Below are 22,478 nucleotides of genomic sequence, written 5' to 3' on the forward strand. Positions count from 1 at the left end.
CATCTTTACTGTGGGTTGACCGTATCAAGTTGTATCCTCCATTCGCTACAATGGCTTCGTTCTACCCAATCAGAACCATGCATTCGCTTTGCAGAGCTAGCTCAGTGAGCTCCTGCACGCCTCATTTGATCTCTTGACAAGCTGCTGACGGCTCCCCGCTGGGAGAATGGAACCGAAACTCGTGAACCCATAAAAGTGTAAAATCTCGCAACAATGTATCTATTTTATTTCCGACTTCAATTGACAATATAATAATGGACTGAAACAGACTAAAACTTTCTAAAATTCGTATAAAATCAACCGCAGCTTCGATTTCCGTGATTTTGGTGTCGATCGACTCACTTTCTTCAGGACTCCATTACACCTCCTCTGTCTCCATAATCCCTCAAGCGAGGAGTCACGTACTCAGGAAGACCCTAATCCGGTCAAATCACTCTGCCTAACCTTTCCTCCGGGCAATACCAGGTGCCAGACTTTACATATTTGGACTATTGTCCTTTCATCGCCGATACTCAGGAAGTGCTTATCCGTGCATGTCTCCAGCTCTGCATATTCCCCCTCCCTCATCAGTATGTTAATCTCTGTAACAGATCCACATCTGACTGTCCTCCAGGGACAGTACTTCTGTCTTGTCAGGATTCAACCTCAATCTGTTAGCTGCCACCCATCCTCAAATCACCTCCAGGCACCAACACAGGGCATTCACCACCTTCATTGGTTCCGATTTAAATGAGAAGAAGAGCTGGGTATCACCCACATACTGGTGAACACCCAGCCCAAACCCCCTGATGATCTCTCCCAGTAGCTTCATATAGATAGTAAAAAGCATGGGGGAGAGGATGGAGCCCTGGGGCAGCCCACAAGTAAGCATCCAGGGGTCTGAACACCACTTTCTGGACACGGCCCAGGAGGAAGGAGTGCTCCCAGTTCCCCTAGAGGGTCCAGAAGGATACCATGGCCAAAGGTCTCCAAAGCCACTGAGAGATCCAGCAGAACCAGGAAACAGCTTTCCTCTCAATATCTATCCCATTGGAGATAATCAGCCAGGGCAGTTCAAGTCCCATGATGAGGACTGAATCCCCATTGGAAGGATCACGGTGGCAGGAGCTTACCTGGTCCTGCAGCCCCAAAACTTCCAGGCACAATTCTTTAATTAGCTTTCAAGGGGCCACCTGATACATTGTGGTCTTTTCTTCAAAAAACAAATATTTTGAATACTTTTACAGTGCCGTATGATGTAAATATGGGATGCGGGTGGCGCTGTGGGTTAAACCCCTCCCCACCAAGTCCCCCCACAACAAACACGTTGGATTCCTTTTTTTAAAAACAGTTGCACTGGTTGTTTCCTTTTCAGCAGGACCTCTCCTGCTCTCAATGCCTTGGCTTGTGAGACCTCCAGTGGTGCTTTCATAGAACTATAGAGGTGGATGGCACCCCAAGGCTCATCTAGCTCAACGCCAAGCAATCTCAGAGGGCACGCTTGCATCTGGAGGAACTGAGCACTGGAGGAGAAAACGGGCCCTGCAGGATCAGGCCAGAGGCCTCCCTCCTATAGGGGAGACAGAGAAGAGGAGCTGCCCATTGCCCTCTCCTCCTCCTCCACAAATTGGCCTCCTCCTCTTTTAACACCACCTTTATTGGTGGCCTCTGCCTCTTGTGGGAGGGAGTTCCACAGGTTTTACTCTGCCCTGCAAGAGGAAGCGTTTTCTCTTCTCTTCTCTGCCTTCCTTCCTTCTCCTTTCACTGGTGAGGTCTTAGGGACCAGGGTATATTTCATGCCCGAATGTTTCCATCCGCCTACAACCTCTGTTGTAAAAGGGGACTGATCCATACATCTGAATGGGGTTTCTCTGCATGCATTTCCCCGAGACCCCTCCCCAAGGGGCCAGCAGCGCATCCATGCAAAGGAAGAGCAGAGCTGCCGCCCTCCTGCGACCCTCCGCGCCCTGACTTGCCCCCCTCTCGCCATGCAGCGTTGGCACCCCCACTCTCCCCATGGGCCCTATCCTGGGAGAGAGGAGACTCACCGGATCCCAGCAAGCGCCCCCTCTGCAGAGCCGAACCAAGGGGACCCCCACACGCCCGACTTCTTGCAGGAAAGGGAGGGGTTGGGCTTTCGCTCTGGAGGACCCTGCCCCCCCCTGTCTTACTTTCCTCTCTAGGAATCTAGCTCGTTTCCGTTTAACCCTTGGGAAGCCGAGCACACCCAACTCACGCCTCTCCCTCTCCCGAGAGCCGGAGCATCGCGCACCAATGGCATCCCGAGAAGGTGGAGGAGGAGAGGCTTATGGATTACTTCCGGCAAGGGATACATTCAGTTTTGGACAGCAGCTGAACGGCCCCCTAACAGCTGGCCCCTGAACAAGGGTCCTAAGATATCTTCACTGGCTCCCGGTCCATTTCCGAGCACCATTCAAAGTGTTGGCGCTGACCTTGAAAGCCCCAAATGGTCTCAGCCAGAGGAAAACATTTCCGCAAAAAGATCAAAACTCCGGCATGTAGCCGCAGGTGATACAATAGGAGACTTTTCTGCAAATAGCCTTTGCAACACAACTCACTGGGTGGTAACAAAGTATACACCTTTGCCTCTTTACAACGTAGCCCCGTTTCCTCAATGAATCCACCCATTTCTGGATGAAATGTAACTTCTGCCAGTAAAGCTGAGCTGAAATAGTACGGAGAGCAAAACAGCAGCCCTGTCTGACCCCCGTCAGCCTCCAGACTCCCCAAGTCACGTGACAGGAGATTCTTCCTGAGGCCCCCCCCCGTGAGATGAGTATGACATCATGGATGATCCATTGATGATCCACATGATCCAAGCAGACTGGTCCAAAGAGCAGATCTCTAGGCCTGAATGAAACGGGTCTGCGATGATGGATTCTGGAGTCAAGAAATCCTCCCTTTCCAGTGATCTCTCAGGCAGGCCGGGAAAAGGCAGCGAGCAGGAATCCTCAGGCATCCCAATGTACAGACTTGTAATGTTGCCAAAACATGGAGTCTGATCTGATTTCCGTGTACAACGCATTTTGTGACGCAACCGGGGATGTTTTTGGAGTGCTCTCTCTGTGACGGGGGGGGGGGGCTACTATCTGAGGGTGTCCAAACTGCAACGCGCTTTACTTCTGGGCTGCTTCACTCCTCGCATGGGGCGGGAGGGGGGGGGGCTCGGCGCGCAAACAGATCAACAGCTGCCTTGCTTTCTTCCTGGCCTCATTGTGTTACCTCTGACAGAGACACAAGGGATGAATTTTACCTGGCTGTCGGGGCTGTGTGTGCAAAAGCCCAAGCCCCATTTTTCCGTAACACAGGAGTCACAGAGCCCAACCCGCTGCTCAGTGTGCACCAATACCTAAAACATGGAATGGATCTAAGATCATGGCGTGGGGGGCGGGGGGAGGGAAGGATTTTGCAATGTAAACATTCGGGGGGGGGGACCCCACTTTGCAAATGGATTGCCGGGATCAGCCCCTCTCCCGCTCTCCTCATCACCTGAACGAAGAAGGGAGGGGGGAACCTTCCTCTCCTTCGCCCCCCCAATTCCTCCTTTCACGGTACATCCTCCTCTCACCCCGCCCCCACAACCCCAAATCCCTCCACCATGCGCTGCTCCTCCTCCACCACCTCCTCCAATCCGGCTTCTGTTTCCGGAATGAGGGGAGAGAGCCCCCCTCCCAAACTGCCTGCTTCTCCCGCAAGTGGAGCTTCTGCGCCGGATTGCTGCTCTGCCCCGTAGCTGGGGGGGGCGCTTTGGAAAGGAAAGGCGGGGCGGCAGGGGAGGGAACCCCCGCCCGATGGGTGTTACAGGAAAGGAAATGAGAATCGGGAGCGAAAACAAAGAGGTAAAGGGGTCGCGGGGGGCGGAAAGGGGAGAAAAGGACCCTGAGACCCCCGCCAGCTCCCCAAAGCGACTTTCATGGACACCACCGGCAGGGCCTGGATCCCTGGACGTGTGCTGCGAAGGGGGCTTTCCTTGCCCCTTAGGCGCCTTGGCAGCGGTGGACATGGGGAACCTACGCAGGGGGTCCCCACGAGAGCCCCCTTGCCCCGTTTCCCCCCGCGCAGGCATCCCTGGGACCCTGTGGGCTCCGCACGGATAAAGGCGGGCCATGAAAGGGTTAACGGGCGTGAGGGACGCCGGGATAGAGACCCCCTGTCCCTAATCTGTGCGTCTTGGGGTGGACCCTCAGGATGGAAAGATGGGGGGTGAGGGCTGAGCCGCGCCAAGGGGGGGGGGGGCTTTGGATGCAGGGGAGACTCTGGGAAAGAGGGAGAGAGTCGAGGAAGTGGGGAGGGGGAGCATCCCTGGGCAGGGAAGTGCAGCAATGATGGGGGTAGAGATAGGTAGAAAAGTCTTTGGTGAAACGTCTTCATCGTGGCGCCTGTGGGGATTCTCTGGAGGGGCCGCCTTGGCTTCTCCCTCCCACCTAGGAATCGGCCACCCCTTCAAGGCAGCCAGAGGGATCCCTGGAAAGTGGGGGGGTCATGTCCCCCACCCCTTCCTTCCTGCAACCTCCATCCTCTTCCCATAAGCCCCTGCCCTGTCCAGGAAGAGAGGAGGGGAGAGGCCTTCTCAGAAGCAGCTCTTTGTTTCCGCAATCCCACCCAGGAGGCAGCCAGAAACCTTTTCCTCTCTCTCAGGCTTCCATCTTTAAGTTTCTCTTCCACTGCATGGCTCCAGTACAAAGAAAAGACAGTAAAACATCAGACATTAAAAACCTCCCGATAGAGGGTTGCCTTCAGCTGTCTTCTAAATGTCAGAATGTTGCCCATTTCCTTGCCCTCAGCCTGCTTCTCTGTAACTTCTGTTAAGGAAAAATCTAGGTGCGAGAATTTTCAGTCCCCCAGCTGGTCGGGCAGAGCCCGTGGGTCCCTGCAGAATAAAGGAAGGAGTACAGCCAACCGGAGCAAATAGCTGTAGACCAAAGTTTATTGGGCAGTAGGTTCAAAGAGCAAATTTTGAACCCCAAGGATGGGGTGACAAAGACTTTTAAAACTTTCCCACCACATCCCAGAATACAGTTTGAAGGGGAGAGGTTAACCTTGGCAAACATGTCCAGACAAGTCCTTGGTACAAGATTAGCATAAGCAGACATGGCAGGGCAAGACTCAGGTATAAGATTAGCATAGACAAATATGTCTTTTTTTAAAAAAATATTTTTTATTAACAAACCAATCATATCAAATCACATAAATTCTGAATTACAGAGCCTAATTTTAAATTTTGTTGGGGGTACCCATATTTCAAGTTCCGAAAGGGGTCCAATCCTCTTATTGCTACTGCTTTAAAAGTCCACAAATCTATCCAAATAATGTTCAAAATTCTGTCCAATCCTTTCTTGCTGTTTTCCACATCTCTTCTAGTTGTTTTCATATATTTTTCCTCTCTCTTTGTCTTTGTGGCCTCTGATTGTCTCCATAAGCAGGTTCAAACAAATTTGTATTCCTGTGTGGGTTTTTCCGTTCGTCCAAGAGTCATATTTCAGACAGCCACTGTATTTCATCGTTTCCATAAAGAAAAGCATTCTTGCTATCTACTTATTCACTTTTCGCAGGTTTGTCCCTCTTTCTCAGTCCTCGAAGAGGTTCTACCAGGTTCTACCTGGAATCCAGTGTGAAAACAAAGCTTCCTCCTCCCGATAAATCTTTCGACAAGACCCGTCAAAATGGCGACTCCCTTTTTGTTGCTGCGCCATCAAAAGCCCTTGTTCTTTTTCTCAATCTCACATGTCAAGCTTTTGGTAGTAAATTATTTCCACACAGTTTTTAATCATCCTGCTTAGGTCGATTATGCAGCGGTTCTTTTTGAGAAGGGGTTATTGAAAAAAAGAAAAAAAGTTTTTTCCCCTCCATCCAGTCCCACTCCGGCATACTGAACCTGATGTAATTTCTTCATGATGTATTCCGTTAAATCCAAACCTGTTGCTCTCGTTTCACAGAGGCCACTTCAGTTAGCAGTTTTCACTCCTGTTCTTCACTTGAAATATGTGCATTTGCTTCATTTCCAATTAAATATCTTGAGCTTATGCAAACCAGTGCACGATCAGAGACAGCGTCCGGGAGAGCCGGACTCCACCCGAGGGCTTTATGCCTAGTGCCCTCACCCCCTTATTTCGAATCTGGGGGTGAATTATGGGCACAGCAGGCAAGGCAGTCCCCCCCCATTCCCTTGGGGGGGCAAGGGAGGCTGTATACTCCCATCACAGCCTCTTAATTACCTCGTGTGGGTCAGAGAGATGTTATTGTCAGCCATCTTCCAATTCACCCCCTGGTGCCCCCCCCCCGCATAGACAAATATGTCTTAAGTACCCACCACCCAAAAGTACAATCGAGGTTCCTTTGCATGTCTGGAGCCTGAGGCGAGTCAGGTGATGAGATTTGGCTTCCTTTGGCTAACAATGAGCCCAGCAATTTTCACCTCTGAGAACTTCCTGGAGTCCTTTTGCCAGGGGAAAATAGCTTTGGAATGGGGGGAACTGGGAAAGGAGATGATTTTATATTATTTTTAAAGTTAGGTGACTTCCCTGAGCTGTCAAGTTGGAAGGATATATTCAGGCATAATATTTGTAATATTTAACTTTAAAGATGTGCCCCCCCCCCGTAATTTCTGTAACACTTCGCTTCTTGCGCGGGGGGGGGGGGGAATCAGCAAAAGACCTTCGAAGGAGGACCTCCCTGTCCAGACTGAGCGATGTTGGTGGAGATGCTGCTTCAGGTCTACAGGGCCGAGGCTGTTGAGGGGTTTAGGTTGCAGATCTTGCTGCTCCATAACGATCTCATTCAGCAAATAAATTTATTACTGAAGGCAAAGAAGCATAACAGGATTCAAAAAATAGCAAAAACTTAACTTACGTAAAACCCTATCTCAGCATACCAAAACAGCTCTCAACTAAGAATCACACAAGCAGAGTAGAGAAATAGCAGACTAGGAAGTGGGACCAGGCGCCTTTAAGCCTTGTAATTTATATTCCATTAAATGTCAGAGTAACCTTGGGACTAGATAACAAGCCTGGCTCACTCCAGTTTAAACCAGCTTCATCTGGTTCCCCAAAACAAGAAAGGTTCTTCATAACCTCATCGCAACTTATCCCACCACCAGCTCTCAGCAAAAAGAAACTGCCGAGTTTCAGGAAGCCTGCATTAGATCAATACTTTTCAATGCCTGGAAAATGCAACCATGACACTTTAAAGGTCAGCACTAACAATTTGAATTGTGCTTGAAAATGTGCTGAGAGCCAGGTAAGGTCCTTAAGAAGCAGTGATATGTGGTCTCGGCGCTGCTCCCATTCAGTTGCAGTTTTGGGTCACCTTCAAAGGTAGTCCCATGTAGACCACATAGCCGTAGTCCAAGCTGGAAATAACCAGAGCGTGCACCACTCTGACGAGACAGTCTGCGGGGAAGGAGGGTCTCAGCCTGCATTCCAGATGGAGCTGCTAGACAGCTGCCCTAGACACAGAATTGACCTGTGCCCCCATGGTCAGCTGTGAGTCCAAAATGACCCCTAGGCTGCACACCTGGTTATTTAGGGGCACAGTTACCCCATCAGGACCAAGGGGTCCCCCACACCTGCCCACCCCGTGTTCCCCAGGGACAGCACTTCTGTCTTGTCGGATTCGAGCTCAATCTGTTAGCCACCATCCATCTTCCCACCAACACATGGCCTTCACCACCTTCACTTTTTCCGATTTAAATGAGAAGAAGAGCTGGGTATCACCCACATACTGGTGAACACCCAGCCCAAAACCCCTGATGATCTCTCCCACCAGCTTCATATAGATATTAAAAAGCATGGGGGAGAAGACGGAGCCCTGAGGCACCCCACAAGTGAGAGCCCAGGGGTCTGAACACTCACCCCCAACACCACTTTCTGGATATGATCCAGGAGGAAGGAGGGGAACCACTGCATAACCATTTCCCCAGCTCTCCTAGAGGGTTCAGAAGGACACCATGGCCAAAGGTCTCCAAAGCCACTGAGAGATCTAGCAGAACCAGGAAACAGCTTTCCCCTCAGACTCTAGTGCATGGGAGATCATCATCCAGTGCAACCAGTGAAGTTTCAGTCCCATCATGAGGCCTGAATCCCAATTGGAAGGATAATGGTGGCAGAAGCTTTCCTGGTCCTGCACCCCCAAAAGCTCCAGGCACAATATTTCATTAGCTTTGAAGGGACCATTGGATACTTGGTGGTCTTTTCTTCAAAAGACAAATATTCTGAATACTTTTTAATTGATGTATGATGTAAATAGCGCTTCTGTTTTCCTTGTTCCACATCAGAGAGACTTTGATACGCAGGTCTGACTTCATTGCTCTCCCTGAAACTGCTGTGTTAGCAGCACTGCCTGGGCAGTGTGTTTGGGGTTCCTGGGCTGCCTAGACAACAAGACCCCCTTCTCAGCCTGGCTTATATGGTCCCAAGGAAAGCAGAGCAGTACGTTGGGCACCAGCTTGGCTGCAGGAGTGGCTGGAAGGAGGTGTGCAGGACACCATCCAACCCTCTTAGAGACGGTGCCACTCTGGATTTGTGTAGGTTTTCCTCTATAGCTTTTTCTTCTCCTGAAGATAACTCAAAAGGAAGTGAAGGAGTGCACCAAAGTTTTACGACCAGAGTTTTCCTTCGCGATGGGCTTCCTTCCCAGGTTGATGAGCCCCATCTGCCCTCACTTTCCTCTACAGAATGGGTAGAATCTGCCTTCTTGACTGTGGGATTCACTGTTGTTCTCCTCCTCTCCATCCACCAGGGCCTGCCTTCACCTGCAGCAGAATTCCCCAACCCACCAAGAATTTGAGACCCAGCAGCTATCCTCACCTGGTTTTGGTGGCCGGTTGAAGCCGTTCCTGGGTTTGTGGCCCCTGTTGCATGCTGACAGCTTCTGGAAGCCACAGGTGAGAGCTGAGTGCAGGGTGAGGACCAATGGTGGAGAAATTACCCCATAAGGTGCATGACATTTCCCCCACCAAAGGTACTACCGCTCCCCTAACATCCCATGACATCGTATGATTATGATATTTAAGACAGTCCATCAATAAATCAATACTACATTTTCAAGGTACTACATATTCCACCAAGTACAGTTTATCTATTTGCCTTGAATATCCTGCTTTTCAGTGTCATTTTAGGATAGTCCTGCGTCAGAAGATGGGCATGAGATCAGACAGCACATCATATTTTAAAAAATTAAGCTGCTTTATGAACATTGGTTGAGGATTTTGAAAGTTGCTCATGAATTACTATCATTTGATATTGCAACTTCACTTCCTAAAAACTGGGAACATGGGTAGGAGGTGAGGGAATGTGGGAGACGTTGATATAGGAGAAGGTGCTAATGGAGCTTGATGTGTTCTCTTTCCCTTAGTTCAACTTCCTTGAAACCAAAACAGGATTCCCTTTCCTCCCACTCTGAAGAAGGAGATGGAGAAGACAGTCAGAACTCCAGGGGATGGGTCACCTCCCCCCCACCCCCATTAGGAATAGAAATTAACATGTGTGAAATGCGGAATATGCTTCATTGAATGAGCACACATAGTTCACATCAACGACCTCCAACAGGGGAGAAAACATTTAATGGTATGGAGTGTGGGAAACGTTTCACTGATATTGGAAAACTTAGAACACATCAGCGGACTCACAAGGGCAAGAAAGGATTCCAGTGCAGAGAGTGTGGGAAGAACTTCAATAAAAATGGACACTTAAGTTTACATCAACAGAATCACAAAGGTGAAAAACCTTTTAAATGTCTGGAGTGCGGAAAGAGCTTCTGTTTCAATGGAAGCCTTAGAAGACACCAACAGATTCACATGGGGGAGAAACCATTTAAATGTATGGAGTGTGGAAAGAGCTTCTATCGGAGTGATACACTTAGAATACATCAATGGATCCACACAGGGGAGAAACCATATAAATGTATGGAGTGTGGAAAGAGCTTCAGTCAGAATGGAAGCCTTAGAACACATCAACGGACTCACACAGGGGAGAAACCATTTAACTGCCTGGAGTGCGGAAAGAGCTTTAATAATAATGGAGGCCTTAGAACGCATCAACGGACTCACACAGGGGAGAAACCATTTAAATGCCAGGAATGTGGAAAGTGCTTCAGTCAGAATGGAGACCTTAGAAAACATAAACGGACTCACACAGGGGAGAAACCATATAAATGTATGGAGTGTGGAAAGAGCTTCAGTTTCCATGGAAACTTTAGAGAACATCAACGGACTCACACAGGGGAGAAACCATTTAAATGCCAGGAATGTGGAAAGTGCTTCAGTCAGAATGGAGACCTTAGAAAACATAAACGGACTCACACAGGGGAGAAACCATATAAATGTATGGAGTGTGGAAAGAGCTTCATTCAGAATGGAGACCTTAGAAGACATCAACAGACTCACACAGGGGAGAAACTATATAAATGTATGGAGTGTGGAAAGAGCTTCAGTCAGAATGGAGACCTTAGAACACATCAACGGACTCACACAGGAGAGAAACCATTTAAATGCATGGAGTGTGGAAAGAGCTTCAGTTGCAATGCAACCCTTAGAACACATCAACGGACTCACACAGGGGAGAAACCATCTAAATGCATGGAGTGCGGAAAGAGCTTCATTCAGAATGGAGACCTTAGAAGACATCAACGGACTCACACAGGGGAGAAACCATTTAAATGCATGGAGTGTGGAAAGTGCTTCAGTCAGAATGGAGACCTTAGAACACATCAACGGACTCACACAGGGGAGAAACCATTTAAATGCATGGAGTGTGGAAAGTGCTTCAATCAGAGTGGACACCTCCATATACATCAACGGACTCACAAAGGGGAAAAACCATTTAAATGCATGGAGTGTGGAAAGAGCTTCAGGCAGAGTGAACACCTTAGAGGACATCGGCAGACACACAGGGGAGAAACTGTTTAAATGTATGGCGTGTGGTAGGTGCTGCAGTCAGAGTGGAACCCTTGATTTATATCAAGAAACTCGCACAAAAGACAAACCTTATAATTATCAGGAAAGTAGATAGAGGTTCAGTCCTAGTGGAAGTTCTAAATCAACAGACTCACGAACAGGAAGAACTTTAAGAGTTGAAATCCTTCAAACCATCAACAAACTCAGAGAGGAGAAGCAGTTTAAATGAAAAGACTGCAAAAAGTGCTTTATTTATAACGGAGTGATCAAGGAACATCCAGGGCCTCTCACATGGAAGAACCCATTTTGGTGTCTGGAGTGTGGGACATCTTCCTCTCAGAGTCCATTCTTCACAGAAATGAACTCAGCAGGAAATCAGTCATTAACACATGTTGTGTATGTGAAGTTCTGGTATTTATGTGTAAAACTGTATAGTAATGAAATATTGAAGGCAATGTCAAACAATGTGATTATAATCTAAGATGTAAAGTACCTTTCGATAGAGAAGCGGTGAGGGTTTATCTGGACTGCTGGTGGTCAGTGAGGGCTCGGCGATATATTGTCCCATACTGGTTTCTAGACCACATCATGATAACCTTCCAAAAACAATTGATATGGCAAGACCCCACAGATTACAGTGTGTGTTTCTGGGATGCTGATTTGTCTGGAAGCAGCCGGCAGAAAGCTTTGCTTCGTGAAGCCCCTGCAGATTCCGAGTTCCCGACTTCCCTCCCAGACGACAGGAAGCGAAAAACACACATCCATTGCCCTGTGTCCTTCCAGCGTCTTTCTTCCCATGCTCCCTTCTGCCGGTTTGTGTGCCTGACTTAGATATCCTGTGTGCTGTATTTTTTTACTGCTGAAACTGGATTTGCTCTCAGGAGCTAAGTTTTGTGCCTCACTGGGGACCCAGTGAGAACTGTATGCTTTGAAAACTCAGTAAACTATTACTGAAGAAGTCCTGCTGCCTCTGTGGGTGTTTCTGACCTCAGCATGGGAATTGCTCTACACATGGCCCCTAGCCTGCTGCTACTTGGCTCGTGCCTTGGAGTTGCTGTACTCAAGCATGCAAGACGGGTGCATATGTGTGTGACTGGTTTTTGCACCAAACTCTCACCCTCACCACCGCATGATCTCCGAATACTGCTTCTTCACTAGAACTTCTCCCTGCCTCCTACATGTTCTGAAGAAAACTTAAATTGCTGTAATTTAATGGGAGATTTCCCCCAAGCCTTATTGCAAGAGGGGGAAGGAGCCGCTGCAGGTACCAGGGAAGTCTCCTGGGGGGGGCATCTTCCCTCACGAACGCCATGGGGCAATCCCAGAGCTCCTGCTTATTCTGGGGTTGGGGGAAAATAGTCCTTTCCCATAGTCCCAGAAGTTATTATTCTTCCTGCCAGAGGACCAGTGTGTATATTATTATCGTACTCAAGTTACTGTTGTTGCTGCTTTTGCTGTCATGGACTGGCTGGGTGAAAGGGGGGAGGCACCAGCTGGGGAACCCCCTGTTACGAAAAAGGAGCAATGCAGCAGCGAGCTGCACCTGGCTGTAAAGCCAAACAGGATGTTGATGTTTGGGACTGTACCATGGAAACAAAGGGACAGTCTATTCACTGTACTGAGCACCGGATGTTAGCTCAGAGTGTCATCTGACCTGTACTGGAAGTACAGGGGTGGAGTTTATCTCTCTGCTGTTGGTGTTTGGAGAGTGCAGACGCGTTTCTCTGTACTGCTGCATGGACAGAAATAAAGGCATGTAAATACATTTCTGTCTGTCTCTTTCCCCTCCCTGGGGAAGGCAGGGAGGAGGAAAGAGTGGTGTGTTCTTCTCACGTTTGAGGAGGACCGCCGATAGTGACCTCGCCTGTTTCCTGCTGGGAGACACAGACGGGGAGGTCAACAAGGAGCTCAAGCCGGGCGCCTGGAGAGTGGCCAGTTCCTCTGACAAGGCTTGAGATTCCAACATATGGTAGCAATGCCGATGGTTCTGATCCATGGAAATCTGCATGAGAGGTTGATGGATCGTTCTTCATCCTCTGCACCAAGGGAAAGAAGATAACGTCTACGTGCAGCTGGAAGCTGAACAGACGGCTGGGCATCGAGACGAGGTGAATGCCAAGCAACGGAGCCCCAAAGGTATGGTGGATTTATGGCTGTGAAGTGAACGTGTTAAGAGGCAGTCTTCGGTTCACTAAAAGTGCCTGCGTTTGTGAGAAACCAGCACTGTGGGGAAAACAGCCGCATACCTTGCATGTCGAGATAAGACTGGTATGCACAGTTGCTAAGCAACGACAAGTCAGAAGAGTGGAAACTTACTGACTGGGGGCTGGAACACGGAGTGTGTTTTGTCTACTTCGCTGTTCTTTGCAAGGACTTTTAAGCAGCTTGTGGTTTAACTGCCAAGTGGAGAAGGCAGTAAACAACCAAGAAAGACTCTTGGAATTTTACAGGCTCGAGAGTGAGAGCTGAGGCTTGGATTCAAAATGGATGCCAAGAAGGGGGGAGGCTTGCCTTACCCACCTCCCCTGACTAATGACAATTATTCATCTTGGTCTGTAAAGATGAAAGCCCTGCTACAGAATCAGAGGATCTTTGGGGTGATTGAGAACCCCATCCCTGCAGCACCAACGCCAGGTTGGAATTCACAGAATGTGAAAGCCAGGACGGCTATAATTCTGTGTGTCTCAGATGATCAATTGGTGCATATTCAGGATTTAGAACATGCGCGAGATATTTGGGAGACGCTGCGTAGAACACATCAGAGAGATGCTGGTTCTTCAGCGTTGCTGCATTTTGAAAAGCTGACCAATCTGAGGCTAGCGCCTGATGGAGATGTTCAAGCGCATCTGACGGAGATGAAATTTCTGCGCCAGCAGATGGCGGAACGCAATTTCCCTCTACAGGAGGAGGTATTTTACTTTATTATTATAAACAGCCTAAATCGGACTTATAAAACGGTTGCCAGTCAGCTTGGTTCCCTACTGCCCCAGGATCTTACGGCAGAGAGGGTGTGTGCCATGGTTCTGAATGAACACGACAGACTTGCTGCACTGGAAGTGAAAGACAGGGAGAGGGAGGAACGGAGTTCTAACTCCCCCACTGCTGTTGCTACTGGAGAGCATGCTGTAGCTTTGAACGTTGTCCGATGTTACAATTGTGGACAGACTGGGCATCTTCAGCGGAACTGTAAGAAGCCATGTCAGCTGAGAGGAGCCAAGGGGAGCTCTGCAAAGCCTGAGGCGTCAGGCAAAAGTCATACCAAGTCTCAGGTGAAACCTGCAAAGGCTTTGATGTCGAAAGGAACCACACCAGAGGTGGAAAACACATTTGTCATTGACACTGGAGCCACGAAGCACATGACCCCACACAGAAGTCTGTTTTCGACGTTTAAGAAGCAAAGCTTCACTGTGAAGCAGGCCAACGGTCAGGAGCTGGAAGCGACCGGGATTGGGACTGTGTATCTTGAGAGTCTGAACTTGACTATAGACAATGTGTACTTGATTCCTGAGTTGAAGTTCAATCTGCTGAGTGTTTCGCAGATTGCAAAGAAAGGACTGAAACTGTCCTATGATGCTGAAAGCTGCAAGATCTTCAAAGATGGAGAGTTGTATCTTTCTGCCAGAGAGAAAGATGGACTGTATTTGTTGACTTTTGATCAAAGTGATTACATGAAATGTAATTCATCTGATTCTAACATGATTTCTCTCGCAGGTGTGACCAAGAAGGTCCAGGAGATGACAAGGGTCGACAGAGCGTTTCAGCGGGTGTATGCTGATGTGATTGGTCCTCTAGCACCATCTAGAGGCAATGCAAGATATTATCTTGTGTCCAGAAGGATGTTATGGTTGATGGTGTCAAAGGCTGCTGAGAGATCCAGCAGAACTAGGAAACAGCTCTCACCTTTGTCCCTAGCCCGCCGGAAATCATCAACCAGCGCGACCAAGGCAGTTTCAGTCCCATGGTGAGGCCTGAATCCCGATTGGAAGGGATCCAAATGCTCCACATCCTCCAGGCATGCCTGGAGTTGTTCAGCAACCACCCGCTCAATCACCTTGCCCAAGAATGGAAGATTTGAGAATGGGCGATAGTTGGCCATATTAGCCAGGTCTAAAGATGTTTTTTTAAGAAGCGGTTTAATGACCGCCTCTTTCAGTGGGTCTGGGAAGGCTCCTTCACAGAGGGAAGCATTCACCACCCCGCAGAGCCCATCGCCCTGCCCTTCCCGGCTCGCTTTTATCAGCCAGGATGGGCAAGGGTCAAGGAGACAGGTGGTTGGTTTCACTTGTCCAAGCAGCCTGTCCACATCCTCGGAGGTAACAGATTGGAATTGATCCCATGTAACAGGACTAGACAGAACTCTAGCACTCTCCTGCCCTGGCCCTGCTCCCACGGTGGAGTCTACCTCCTTTCAAAAAGCTTGTGTGCTCAGCCCAGGAAAATTCTTTGCGGAAAAGGCACACCAAAACATCAGAAAACATCTCCAGCCATGTTCTTGCTGCCACCTTGAAAAAGTTGATGGATCAACTTTTTTCATCTTAGCTTGTTTATTACGGTTGTTGGAGTTGTTCTCCTCTTCTTCCTCATCGTCTGGTTTCCCAACAATGCTGGCATGGCTGCTGCTCACAAAAAAATAAATCTGAATTTTTTCATTTTGCCACAGTTATTGTGACAAAGGAATCTTCCAGTTTTCCTGGGTGCACGGTTGAAAGAAGGAGAGAGGGGTGGGTAGCTGCAAGCGTGGAGGGAAATAGTGTGAGTGCTGTGAAGGTGGATCTTTTGGGCAAAGGACCGGCCCCCTCCCACCCATCCATTCCCTTTCGCAATATGGCATTTTTACAAAAGATTCTGTTTCCTCCTCCTGCCACAGGACAGGTGACTGGGCCCACTGCAGATTCCCCCTTTCCAAACTGCTGTGTACAATAGCCCCAAATCACTCACTTCCTTGAAGAAGGTAGCTCAGCAACATTCCACCCCAGGCAGCATGGGGTTCCCAGTGATGGGAATTGTAGTACAGAACACCTGGCAAGCACGAGGTTGGGAAAGAGAGGGTAGTAGAGCATAGTAGTCAAATGAACCAGGAAACTGCTCTTAAACCAGGGAGAAGAAAGCCAAGAAATTTCCCTCTTTACAAGGGTGACTGGTGCTGCTGTGGTGCAAGTGTCATCTCCGGCCACGGCAACCTTACTCTAGAGTCGCGTGCGGCAGCATTTCTGCTCCTGCACCAGCCACATGCTCAGCACTTCAATCTTGAGTCTCAATCGCAGTATAGAATGAGTCATGGCAGGAATAAGTTGTGGCAAGACTTCTGAAATTGCTCGCCATGAGACTACCTGGCACGAAACCAGAGGAGCTTTTGAATTTTTCCAGGTCTGCCCTTTTTAACTGAGGCTGGTTGAGCATGATGCCTGCATTGTGGGGAGTTGGGCTAGATGACCTTTGGGGTACCACCCGTTCTGTGACTGCGAGGAAGCAAGCTGTGCCCGACTGAGTTAGACCACCTAACCCAGCGCTGCAGGCACTGACAGGCAGCGGCTGCCCAGGGATTCAAATGGGGGCATTTCCCAGCAATACCTGGGCATGTGGTGCAGGTGGTGTAACAACAACAACAACAACAACAAATTTTATTTATACCCCACCCTCCCCAGCCACGACCGGGCTCAGGGCTGCTAACAACCAATAATAAAAACAAGTTGATTAAAATACAATTTAAAAAACAAGGTTAAAATACAACATTAAAACATTAGGATGCAGCCTCTTTACAGGAGGAGAAAGGAAAAAGAAGGGGGGGGGATCAAACTGACTCCAAGCCAAAGGTCAAGTGGAACAACTCTGTCTTACAGAGTTGCAGAAAGAAATCAGATCCCGCAGGGCCGTGATCTCATGAGGCAGAGCGTTCCACCAAGTCGGGGCCAGTGTTGAAAAGGCCCTGGCTCTGGTTGAGGCTAATTTGACTTCCTTAGGGCACGGGACCTCTAGGGTGTTGCTATTTATGGACCTCAAGGTCCTCCGTGGGGCAGACCGGGAGAGGTGGTCCCTTAAGTACGAGGGTTCTGGAGAATTCACTCTATGTTTGGGGTGGTGCTGGGGGCTGCTGCCTGCTTCCCACCCCTTCTCCTCCCAAGGCTATAGGGACAAAAGTAGAGGAGGCCAAAGGGGCTCATCTAATCCAGCGTCCTGTTCTCACAACCTGAGGCTGGCATCCCTGAGGTGAGCCAAAGCAGCGCCACACCTGTGCTTTCTGTGCTTGGCCACCAGGGGGCAGGCTGGGACATGCAGGTTAATGTTGCTGCTTTTTGCTGGAGCCTGTCTTTTTAAAGATTATTTTTAAGGTTTATAGAGAAAAACACAAAACTTAAAACCTTTTTCCTTTTTAAAAAGACCAAAACAAGACTTTTATTTGGATACAGTAAAAACACAAAGGGGGGCATTGAGAAATAAAGAGAGAAGAAAAATAAATAAATGAATAAATAAAAAGGAGTAAAAGGCAGGTGAAAAGGGAATGATAGAAAAACAAGATTCAGAAAATAAAGAACATCTGTCTGCTCTGTAAAAACAATACTCACTTTGTCCAATCCAATACAACAACCCACAAAACCACTTCCTATAAACAAACATTATCTTCCATCCTCAAATCCAGATGTCTATTTCTTTTTCTTCTTCACGCAAATAGTCTGCGAGAGGTTCCCAAACTTTAACAAATATGAACAATGACTTTTCTCTGATTAAACACGCCCATTTTGCCATCTCAGCACACAGCTAAGCCCATTACTTTTAAGAGCCATTCTTCCCTGGTTGGCAGGGATGAGTCCTTCCATCTTTGTGCAGATAAAAGTCTTGTCGCTGTGGTCATATGTTGAAACAAAGACGGACTATAGAAATTGTTGCAGGAATTTATGTATACGTTGGGGGGGTTGCCCCTCCTGCAGATATCATACACATGCAGCCCACTACCTGTAGCAGGAACCCCCCCCCAATCATTCTGTTTGCACAAACTTCACACACACTCACACTCACGCACTACATATGCCACATTTCTGTTATAAATTCATAGAAAATCAACCATACATCGGATTTGCACTGTTCCATTTTTATTTTACTCCATATGACAATGACTATCAAAGGGGGGCGGTGATTCTGGGCAGCCATAATCCCTTCACCATCCCAGCACATCCACAGGAGCCCTGCCCAGTTGCTATGTCAACCCTGATAATCCCAGACAGAAGACAATCAAAATCATAAAGAACAGTGGATTCACCACAGGCTGAAACAAAGGACGATGATCAGATCTTCCCTCTGGGGGCAGGAAACTGCAAACTCCCCATTGTCACCTGGAAAGTACTCATGGGGAGGGGGAAAGGAGGAACCAGCTGGGTGACTGGACACTCAGGTTACCACCACAACTCCTCCCTCAACCCCTCCTTTCTGTAATGTATGCATGATGTCAACCCTTTCTGTAATGTATGCATGATGTCAACCCCTCCTTTCTGTAATGTATGCATGATGTTTCTGGGGGTGGGCTTGACCTAGAGGAGGGGAATTTCAAAAGTTTTTATAAGGTCTTGCAGCCCATTGTTCTGGGTCTTTCCTCTCTCTTGCAAGGGAAGGGAATACCCTGTTGCAACAGTTCAATAAAGGCCAAGCCTACAGGCTGCTGTTTTGCTCCAAGTTATCCTGGTTGGTGTCTTTGTTTTGTCCAAGAGAGCCCTCAGATTTTTTTCCGTTAACAGTTGGCGACCCAGACTCAGGGACACTTGGTTCTCCTGTAAAGGTGAGAGGGGAGATAGAAGGGATCGGGCGCCACTGGGCAACCTTAGCCCAGAGATCCTTCTTCCTCTCCCTGCCTCCTCTTTGCGGGCGGTAATCAATCGTCACCAAAAGCTCAACCAGGGGAGCAAAGGCGAGGTCAAAGCCGGCTAAGGGAAAAGGATCCCGGGATCTGCGGGGGGACATCTGCGAACGTGAGTATGGTTTGAAGTAAATACAGAGGGAGGGGGGTTGGAAAGGGAATATCTCCACGACAGCCAGACTTTCTTCTTTCTTTTCTGACGTTACCCTTCGGAATCGGCCGGGAACGTTTCTAAACTTTTCCTTTCTCTCCCCCGATTTTCCCCTTCGGAAAGTGGCCAGGGAAATCGTGGTACTTTTACTGGTTTTCTGGCGTTACCTCTCGGAGTCGTCCAGGAACGCCTTAATCTCTTCCTCTCTCCTTTTCTCCCCCGTTTTCCGTCTTGGAACTGAGTAGGGGAAAGCGTGGCTCTTTTACTATTTTCCCTGACGTCCCTCCCTCGGAGTCGTCCGGAGGCGCCTTTCAAGTATTCTCTTACTCTCCACCTACCCCAACTATACAAATGAACCTTCCCCTCCTGCCTGGCGACCTTTGTTAGGGATGACCTGGGTATGTGAGAATGCAAGGTCGTTTGCTCCCCTTTCAAAACTTTGTTTTCTCGGACCCCCAATCTGGCACTGCACAGTGCAGGCGTCCAGTAGGGAGCCCAAACTTAGTCTCAAAGGCTAGGCAGGAGGCTGTTGTGGAGGGTAGAAGGGGCGGTTCACAAATTGGGGCCCCACACTAGGAATAGTCTTGTGAACAGCGCTGAGGTAGTAAGAAAAGAAAAAATAGGTAACTGAAACTTTCTCGGGCCAAGGTGTCCCGTGGCAGACGGGCCAAGGTGTCCCGTAACTGAAACTTTCTCAGGCCAAGGTGTCCCGTGGCAGACGGGCCAAGGTGTCCCGTAACTGAAACTTTCTCGGGCCAAGGTGTCCCGTGGCAGACGGGCCAAGGTGTCCCGTAACTGAAACTTTCTCGGGCCAAGGTGTCCCGTGGCAGACGGGCCAAGGTGTCCCGTGGTTAAAGGTTTTCGGGCCAGGTGTCCCGTGGTTGAAGTTTCTCGGGCCAAGGTGTCCCGTGGCTGAAGTTTGAGTTCATGTATAAGATTTCTTGAAATGAGTTTGTGGCTTGTAGATATGTAGGAATTGTGTTAGTCAAGGGTACTTTGAGTACTGAAAGGATATTTTTTTTTCTGTCCCCCCTTTCTTTCCCATTGCCTTTCCTCCCTTGTGTGTGTGTTTCCACTCTTTCTGTCTTTAGCGTACTTCGTTAACGGGGGAAAAAAAAAAAAAGCCCAATAATAACATATGAGAGAATGGGAGCTCACTAAACACCCTAGCTGGACTCCTCCTGGCAACAAAGCTTCCATGAAGCCTTTTTGCCCCAGAGAGGATTCTAATATGCCCCTCCAGCTTGTCATCTCCAATTAGAGAAAAAATAGAAATAAAATAAAGGGAAAAAATGGTCAAGTTTGTGTTGTTAAACTGTAGCCTAGAGCTAGAACATGAAACTGTAAACTTAATGGTGCTCAGAAGGCAGTAGATATAATAACAGCCCAGCATTAGAGATCTTAGTTTCTCTTAAAATAAATATTTCAAGGGTTTGTATTTACATTGGCCTTGGCATCCACAAACTGTTCTTAAATGCACATAGTTTTAAATTGCAAGCTTGCTTCAAAATTGTAAATCTAAGGAAGCCATGTTGCGCCTTATTGATCTTAAACAAAACAAAATGGAGAATGGAGTGTACAAATCTTTGTTATTTGAGAGAGGCTCTAAAAGAGAGTTTCCCTCCCAAGTGGTGAAATCCTGTACACGTGCTACTTGTGTTCTGAAAGGGGGATTACCCCACCTCTTTCTTCTAGTTTTAAGTGAGGAGGGTGATTTTAAGTCTAATGGTAAATGATGTTTTATTGTAACTTTTGAGTTTGCTCCAGTCTATTTTGGAAGGAGAAGTTAACCAAATGTTTCTGCTGCAAAAGCCTAGTTGAGCACAACTGCTCTCTCAAGCTAAAATGCAGTGTATGTATTTCATTAAGCGTATGCCTATAAAAGTATGGTGTTCATTCTAAGAAAAAAATATTTGAGTCCAGTTTCAACTTTGATTTGGTTGGACAGAAGAGTTATTGTAAGGCTCCTGATATCAGTCTCTATAAGACTTCATGGCCTCTTTTGTTAGAAAATGCCCCCCCTCCCCCTTGTTTCACTCTGCCTCTTTCAGTTGGTTTCTCCCTTCTTACTTCTGTGCTAGGTAAATTTACTCCCGAGTAAGCTTCCTTTAAAGGAAACTGCAAAGAGGGGAGGGGGCAACACTTGTGTATTCCCTTTAAAAAAAATCAAATCTAGGGCTGCTTTAACTGTGCTTTATAAGAGATCCTCTCAGGAGTATAGATGTTTCCTTTCCCAGCTGTAAATCTGTACTTAAATGTGTATGCCTCTTTGGTAGTACAAATCTTGCTGTGAAATCTTGCTGTGAACCCTATATTTTGGAGGGTTGGACTAGATGACCCCAGGGTCCCTTTCAACTCTCCCAATTTGTGGCTGTGTGGAAGACCATGTGTCTGCAAGCATTGGAGGGTAATTCTTAAATTCTGGTGTGGTAATGGAGTTGAAATTCAGCCTAGCTTTGCTCTTTAGTTTTAAAAGGTGAGAGGTGAAGCCCAACTGGTAATATCAAGCATTTGAGTGATTACAGTGTTTATCATTTTGTCTACTATTTAAAAATCAGACTTAAAAGTCTACTCAAAGTTTAAGCACATACAAATGAATAATCAAGTAGAATTAGCCTTGACCATTCCTGTAAATAAAGGGCAGGAAATAATAATAATATTAATAATAATAATAATATTTTTTTGTCTGCAAATGGTAAGGCTGAAATGGCTGAGAAGTTAAAAAAAAAAAAATCCTATGAATTCTAACTCTGGCCATTTTTACTCATAAATAAGAGAGCGGTTGATTGTTCCGCGAATGGCCAGAGGGATATTAGCCCTTTCCTGTACATAAAGGAAGCAGTCTCAGTTTGCTTGGGCTGAAATTGCTAGCTTTGGTGAATACTTAAATTGCTGAGTTTCTTTTTTTTTGTTTAAAATCAAACCCTGTTTTCAAAATCTACTCCTTACCCTTCCTTTCCCTTATTCAAATGGTAATTTAGCCAAAGGATGCAACATTTTCAATAGTATAAAAGGTTTGCTGAGACATGAACTCTGCACATGCACAGAGGCTAGATCAGCTAAAGAAGAGAGAGAGAGGAAGGGGGGAACTGTAAGGGGGGAGAGGAAACTTGGAACCATTGAGGAACCATTGAGGGAAATCACCCTTAATCTGTCTTTGCTCCAGGGGCTACAAGACAAAAGGCTAAAAAAAAAACAAAAACAAAAAAAACAAAAAAACCACAACAGAAATTAAAAAAAAACCAAAAAAACTAGCCCATCGAAAGTCAAGAGCTTTCCAGGTTCCAAATCTTAACATGCCAAATTCTTTTCACAAGTAAATATCAAAGCATTCCCCCCCTCAATGGGAATTTTAGGAACAGCATTTCCTGACAAGCTTCTCACATGAAATAATTTTCCCTTTTAACAGGATATGTGAACCCCGATAACAAAGTGTTTGTCCCTTTTTCCTCCCACAGCAACTTTCTTTCTGTTCTGTGAAACAAGTCTGAATCCCTGCTATATTAGTAACTCCAATCTCTTTGTGGCCTTGACACTTTTTTTTAACTTACAAATAACCTGCTTTCATTTATTTAATCCGTTTCTCCATG

At 47.5% G+C, this 22,478-nt stretch overlaps 1 protein-coding gene and 1 long non-coding RNA gene across 4 annotated transcripts in view; one reads left to right on the forward strand and one right to left on the reverse strand.

Annotated features, from left to right (window-relative positions):
* Positions 1 to 11,849, forward strand: part of LOC310686915 (uncharacterized protein) — a 51,754-nt gene extending 39,905 nt beyond the window's left edge. Inside the window, exons 1-3 of one of the 3 annotated variants that reach the window (XM_083461446.1) lie at positions 3,531 to 3,839; positions 8,737 to 8,881; positions 9,352 to 11,849. In XM_083461446.1, coding sequence (XP_083317572.1) covers positions 9,509 to 10,903 — 1,395 coding nt within the window. In that variant the 5' untranslated portion in view covers positions 3,531 to 3,839; positions 8,737 to 8,881; positions 9,352 to 9,508 and the 3' untranslated portion in view covers positions 10,904 to 11,849. Of the gene's footprint in view, positions 1 to 3,530; positions 3,840 to 8,736; positions 8,882 to 9,351 lie in introns of those variants that run through there. The other 2 variants (XM_083461445.1, XM_083461447.1) reach the window with 2 other exon arrangements.
* LOC310687084 lies at positions 4,910 to 6,375 on the reverse strand. The gene is made up of 2 exons (XR_014516203.1): positions 6,307 to 6,375; positions 4,910 to 5,137 (listed from the first exon to the last, which is right to left on the reverse strand). It is a non-coding gene; the product is annotated as an uncharacterized lncRNA (long non-coding RNA).
* Positions 11,850 to 22,478: the final 10,629 nt, after the last annotated feature.

This window comes from Podarcis liolepis, assembly GCF_965112155.1.
Source record: "Podarcis liolepis genome assembly, chromosome: 10".
Lineage (NCBI taxonomy): Eukaryota > Metazoa > Chordata > Lepidosauria > Squamata > Lacertidae > Podarcis > Podarcis liolepis.